This window comes from Condylura cristata, unplaced genomic scaffold, assembly GCF_000260355.1.
Source record: "Condylura cristata isolate star-nosed mole 26May11 unplaced genomic scaffold, ConCri1.0 scaffold00008, whole genome shotgun sequence".
In the NCBI taxonomy this organism is placed as follows: domain Eukaryota; kingdom Metazoa; phylum Chordata; class Mammalia; order Eulipotyphla; family Talpidae; genus Condylura; species Condylura cristata.
Window position 1 is genome coordinate 491,715 of NW_004567109.1, and position 6,436 is coordinate 498,150.

The following is a 6,436-nucleotide window of genomic DNA, read 5'->3' on the forward strand; positions in this document are numbered from 1 at the left end:
GCTTCGGCGCGGGGCGGGCGGAACACTCACAGTACAGCGCGGGCAGAGCCATTCACCGTTTGGGATCTCCGGCAGCGGCGGGTTGAGGCAGTGCAGGTGGTAGGAGGAGGGGCAGGCGTCGCAGCAGAGCAGCTCGCCGCCGTCCTTGCACACGCGGCAGAACTCCATGTGGTCGTCCTCCTCCTCCTCGCAGCCGCCCTCGTCGTCGTCGTCGTCGTCGTCCTTCGGCTCCCACTGGATCCCCTCCTTCTCCTGGAGACGCAAGCGCAGGTGGAGGCACCCTGGCCAGGGCCGCCCGCCCCCTTGGCTTCGTCCCGCCCCGGGCGACCAGGCGCGGCCCCACGGCAGCCCGGGGCCTCTGCCCAGGGGCCTCTGCCAGGGCTTACACAGTGCGGGCAGCTCCACTTGCCCTCCGGGGCCCTCTCCAGCTCGGGGTCCAGGCAGACCAGGTGGTAGGCCCTCGGGCAGGTGTCACACAGGATGATCTCCCCACCCTGCTGGCAAACCTCGCAGTAGTCCTGGTGGTCAGTCTCGTAGCCGTCACCATCGTCAACTGGGGAGGAGGCAGAGGGGTTCTGGGGGGCCTGCCCCACGCCCAGTGCCCAGCCCGTGTGTCCCCAGGCCACGGTGGCACACGGCACGTCAGAGGTGCTGGATGAGGGCGTGGAGGGTTGGACAGGAGGTGGACAAGGCTGGAGAATTACCGGAGGAGAAAAGGGAAAGGAGGTGGAAAGAAGGACAAAAGGAATGGAGGGAGGGTGGGGCCCAGGTGGGTGAGCAGAAAAGTGGCCCAAGGGGACACAGGAGGGGGAGGAGGGATGAAGGAGGACACCGGGAAGGGGCGGTGGGCAGGGAGGGTGGTTTGAGCCGTGGGGGCGGGGCAGAGGACTGATGCACCGAAGGTGAGTGCGGCCAAGCATGTCCATCTCCAGCCCCCAGCAGTGCAAATGCCCTGGGCCGCCCCACACCGCAGCTCCCTGAATCTGCCTCATCAGGACAGAAGCCCACCCCGCACACGCAGAGTGCTCCTGTGGGGCCCGGGGGCTGAGGCACGAGGATGCCCTCCCTGGGGCTCTGCACCCACACCGCGGTGGCAGCTAAGGGCCCCGCAGAAGTCCTACTCCTCTTCTTCTTGCGCTTCCTCTTGCTCTTCTTCCCCAGGGCTGCGGAGCACTCCGATCGCACAGAGGAGCTGTGGATGCTGGCGCTGTCAAAGTCCGACTCCTCCCGCTCATCCTCCTCACTCTGCAGGGGAGACGGGCCCCGTGAGCTGAGGTTGCAGAAGGTGGGTGCTGTGTGGCCCGGCAGGGGCTCCCCCTCTCCCACCTCGACCCCGTCCTCCACCCTTCCAAACCCCCACGTGCTGCAGGGCCCCGCCCCACGGAGCCTTCCCAGACGGCTCCTTCACGGAACCTGCTGCCTGGCACCGGCGTGGCCTGCCCCATCTGCTGTCTGCCCAGCCCTGCCCAACAGCCGCCCTCTGCGGCGCAGAGGACTTAACTCATGAGCACGCGCTCGCTGAACGTTTGCCGAGCAGAGCCGGCCCTTCAGTTCCGGGGCCAGGCACACTGGCCGCTCCACACCCCTCCAGAGCCACTAACCTCGACCTGTCACTCACCTCTACCCAGGGACAGAGAAAGGGCCTCCCTCTCCGCACCTCTGCAGGGCTGCGGTGAGCTAAGTAAAGGCCACGGTGCCCCGCTGGAGGGCCTAGAGGCTCAGACAAGGACGTGGCCTCAGTCTGAAACTGGCGCTGCAGCTGCCTCTGTGCGGGCGAGGGAGTCTGGTCCTGCCTACATGCCACCTTCCTGTCCTCCCCCTGCCAGTCTGGCATCCAGGGCCCTTCAGACGCTTAGGGTTTGGCCGACTCTCCCACCTACTGCCCAGCCGCAGGGCAGCTGTGGGCAGCGGTGCTGGCAAAGAGCTCCAGCTCACCAGGGTGTCCGGGGGAGCTCCAGCCCAGGGGCCAAGCAGAGGAACCCTTGGAAGGCTCCAACCTGACCCCTCACGGGCCAAATGGGGAAACAGAGGCAGCAGGCCTGCAGGGGAGGGTGCAGGACCGGCCCTTGAGCTGGAGCTCAAGAGGAAAAGGAGGAGGCCCTGCTTTGCATGGTCACCCCGATCCTCACATCCACGCATGTGCAGAGGCACCTCAAGGGGCCCTCCCTGGTGGCGCAGGGGTCAGGGCGCAGCGTTGCAGGCTGCTGCAGCCGCCTCGCTGCGAGTTCGCGCCCCACCCTGGAGGCGACCCCCAGGGCGCCGCAGACCTCTCCTGGCCCGCCCGCTGTGCCCCTCCGCAGTGGGCTTCGGCGATCTGCCTATCCCGCTCCCCGCTCTGTCCCTGGGAGTCCGTACCCCAGCTCTGTGTGCATAGATGAATCAATCTTCTCTTAAAAATGCTCCTCCAGGCTACTGTCCCCATCACACAGCCACGGCGCGTGGCTCCCGTTATGGCACGCACTCCCTCCCCGCGCGCGCCAGCTCACCGAGGAGCCCTTCTTCCTTTTGTGGCTGACGCCTCCGAGGCGGAACTTGAGCCCGGCCACCTTCCTGCCCTTGCCCTTCTTCTTGGCATCCTTGGGGCCTTTGATCTTCTTCCTCACGCCAGGCCCTGAAGGGGAGGGTGGGCTCACCAACCCCGCCCCGTTCACACGCCCCTCACTGCGCGTCCCAAAGGCCCTGAAAGCCTCGGCTCTTCAGAGTGGCCCCAAAGGGCAGATTGCCCCAGGCCCTGCTGAGACTGGCTCAGAGAGGTCAAGTCCTTGCTCAGAGGCACACCGCAAGTCAGGGGGGAGAAGCCAGAGCCTAAACCCGACCAGTGGCCACTGCGCTGCCTCTCCAAGAACAGCCTGTCCCGCCTCTCCCCAGACAGAGACTGTCCCCACTGACACCTGGGACCCGCAGAGCCAGCAGGGTCACTGAAGGGCACTGCTGAGCCAGGAAGGAGCCAGACACTGGCTATCCCCAGGTCTGGGCATCGCTGGCCCCACTCAAGGCCACCTGGCCTCTGCCAGTCACGCCGGGCACTTGGGCTCTCAGGGGCCAGCAGGGTGGGCTGCGTCTGCATTGCCGGCCACAGGGCAGTTAGCCACCTGGGGAGGGATGATGCCCGCAGCACCCTCTGCCACTGGGCTGGGGTGGGGGAGACAGGGCTGGGAGGCGGTGGCCGCACCCAGGCCCACCTCCAGCTGCACCAGGCCAAAGGAGACGGTGCTGGGCGCCCAGCTGTCCCTTGGTGGCCCACAGAAAATCCATTTCAATTTCTCAGGCTCTGACCAGGCGGCCCAGGGAATCGATAGCTCAGCAGCTGGAGCGCGAGGGGAATGAGAAAGCGAGGAAGGCTGGGGCGCCCAGGGTGGAAAGCAGGGGCCACCTCAACTCCCGAACTCTGCCACGGGACGCCTGCAGGGAGCTGGCGAGGGCGCACTGTCCCGAACCCGAGCGCCCGGGGCTGAAACCAGGGCTTCCAGACCCTTTCGATTCCTCGTCTAAATCCCAACCCAGGCACCCAAAGTCTAGGCTGCGTGGACGCCACCCTGCTGAGAGCCGGGGGCGCCCCTCTGCGGGGTCCGAGGCGGCCGCAGGGCCTTCAGGCCACAGCCAGTGTCTGCTGTCCCCCTTCTCCCACCCAGACCCGGCCCCCCGAGTCTGACTTTGCATCTGGACCTCGGCCTACGCCTGGCGCTCAGCGGCCCGGGAAGACCGTGCTACTCTTGACCACGCCCACTGTCCTGACCACGCCCACCTCTGGCCACGCCCATCCGGCCACGCCCACTGCCTGCGATTGCAGCGCCCAGCCACAGGGAGAGGGGAGCTGGCTTTGACTCCCCAGGCACGCCCCTTCCCGGGGTGCGCTTGCACACAGTGGCGGCTCCCTCACGAGGGGTCCAGGCACCAACCTCACGACCCCTCGTCCCTGGGAGCCTCAAGTCAGAGCCCCCGACTCCAGCGGCCCCAGCGCAGCCTTCCCTCGGCCTGCCCCGCCCAGGGCCCCCCCGGAGCCCCGCACACCGCCCCTCCTGCCACGCCGCGGGGTGCGGCCGCTGCCCTGCAGCCGCAGGCCCACCGCGCCTTACCCTTGCCCTCCTTGGTCTTGGCCTTGCGGATGGGCACAGGCTGGGGTGCCTGCTGGGGGCTGACGGCCAGCGGAGGGGCGATGGCGACCGTCTCCACGGCGGCGGCCACCGCCGCGGCGGCAGCTGCGGCAGAGCTGCCCTTGAAGGGGTTGTTGGCGCTGAACTCCCGCCACTTGGCGCCCAGGACAGTCATCATTTTGGACATGGGGATCTTGGGGTTCTTCTTGGCAATGAGCGGCCTGCGAGAGCCAGAGAGAGGATGAGACCCCACACCGGACCCCAGCAGGGCCCACCCCTTCTCCCCTATCTGCGAAACCCCCTGGCTTGTGTCCCGGGTTAGAGAACTGGGCAGCGTGGGGGGAGCGGGGGGCGGGGACAGTGGTCCCCCCCACACGCCTCCCACCCTGCAGCAACTTTCTAGCTGGGTTTCCAGACTGCAAGACCGGAGGGGCCAGTGCAGCGGGCTGCAGCTCCCCCGGGCAGAGGCAGGGCTGAGGCGAGGCCCGCTGGGCCACCCACCCAGGGCGGGCCCCGGCCAAGGTAGGACTGTCGGCCGGTCCCGGCTCCACACTGCAGCCGGGGCTCCCCACACAGTGCCGCCTGGGGAGAGCAGGCCTCACAGATGGTCCTGCGGGCCCCGACCAGGGCGGCCGCCCCACAGCCCACCTGAGGAACTGGCTGAAGGCCTTGTAGTTGGTCAGCGTGTGGTAGTCGCCCTCAGAGAACAGATAGTCCACGTCATCCAGGCCCCACTCGGCCATGAGCTGCCCCGAGGACTTGGGCTCCTGCGGACGGGGGGCACAGGGAATCAGGCCTGCACAATGGACACGCCCCCCCGGGGCCCTGCCTGGGAGGCCTGGGGACCGGAGGAGGGGGTGGCTGAAGTCCTCACTGGCCCCCGGAAACACCCTGAGCACCCCAGTTCATGAAGATGCAGGGCTAGGAATCTCGGGGCTGCTGTGGGGGTGGGGAGCCCCACCCCTCCCTCGAGCACTGGACTCGGGCCACAGGACAGAACAGCAGCCCGAAGAGGGAGGGGAGTTGGGGCGGGGGACAGGCAGCTAAGAAATGCCCTGGCAGGGCAGGCCACAGGGGCCCAGCTGGCCCCGAGAGGGGCCCCGGACCACGGCTGCCCGCTCCCAGTGGGCGCTGAGGCCCGGCCGGAGTGGCTTCTCAAGGCCGCACAGTGAGTTCTGGAGACCGTGGTCCAAGCCTGGCCACGGGCAGACTCGGCCGGCTGGGGGCGGGGTGCTGAGCCAGGACAGCCCCTCCAGCCCTGGCTCACTGGCGGTGAGTGGAGAGTGGACACTGCTCCCCACCCTGTGCCTCCGTTTCCCCATCTATGTGGCAAAACTGTCTCACGGGAGGGAAGAACAGTGTGTGGAGCAGCCCTCAGCCCTCTCCCACTCACCTGGCAGCCCTGCCCCACCCCCTAACCACACATCCTTCCGGCCCATCAAATCTGCTCCATCACTCCCGCTCCCCATGATTCTCTGGGGGGCCTTTTGGCTCAAGCCAGTCCAGTTGGGGACTAGGCCCTTGCCTGGACGCCAGGAGCCAGGCCTGCTCCCCATCCCCAGAAGCGGGCAGTGGGGCCCACTCTCCACCACACAGGTGACCCACCAGAGCAGGCCAGAGGGGCGAAGCTGGCGCCCACCTGCCCCACCCTGGGGCCCGGGCCCTGCAGCGTCCTCCCCAGACTCCTGCCACCCCGACACACCAGCGCCTCCAAGGCCGTGGGGACCACCCCCTGCCCGCCCCCCGCTCTCGGGCGCACGGGGAGGGGGCGCCAGTGCCTCACACTGGGCCCCACTGGGAAGGCAGAGCCCGGGCCACGGTCCAGGTGCCAGGTGGCCCGTCAGGCCCGCGTCACCTTCAGACACCCCTCCTCGTTCTCGTCCTCCTCATCCTCCTTCCTCTTGCGCTTGGCTTTTCTCTCCTTCTTCTCCTTGAGTTTTTTCTTCTTCTTCTTGTTAGGGGAGTAGTCGCTGCCCTCGCTCTCTGACTTCTCCTCCAGGTCCTCCTCATTCTCGGACAGCTCATCGTTGCTCCCCTGAGGGAAAGGGGCGCGGTGAGGGCAAAGGGGTCCAGAGGAGCCCGGAGTGCGGCCTCTGGCAATCAGGGGGCTCCTTTCCTAGATTGTTCCTCACGCAGCCCTCACCTCAGCACCACAGTCCAGCCAGAGGGCTGTCTCGAGCTACCCAGCTCCACATGTGCAGGGAGGGCCCCTTGGGAGGTGGACTCCCCGTGGCAAGCCTGGACCCGCCAGGTCTGCTGAAAATGGGATGGGTCCCAGGGTTTTGGGGGACTGATGGGTGTTCCCTGGTGGTATTCGGACCCAGGAGCTCCAAACTGAACAG

General features: G+C 67.5%; 1 protein-coding gene across 1 annotated transcript in view; it reads right to left on the bottom strand.

Annotated features, from left to right (window-relative positions):
* Nucleotides 1-6,436, bottom strand: part of LOC101635973 (chromodomain-helicase-DNA-binding protein 5) — a 20,341-nt gene that overhangs the window by 12,050 nt on the left and 1,855 nt on the right. The window contains exons 2-8 of the mRNA XM_012722048.1: nt 5,950-6,129; nt 4,743-4,861; nt 4,077-4,315; nt 2,487-2,611; nt 1,122-1,245; nt 387-553; nt 31-252 (exon numbers count right to left, since the gene is read on the bottom strand). Coding sequence (XP_012577502.1) covers nt 31-252; nt 387-553; nt 1,122-1,245; nt 2,487-2,611; nt 4,077-4,315; nt 4,743-4,861; nt 5,950-6,129 — 1,176 coding nt within the window. The remainder of the gene's footprint in view (nt 1-30; nt 253-386; nt 554-1,121; nt 1,246-2,486; nt 2,612-4,076; nt 4,316-4,742; nt 4,862-5,949; nt 6,130-6,436) is intronic.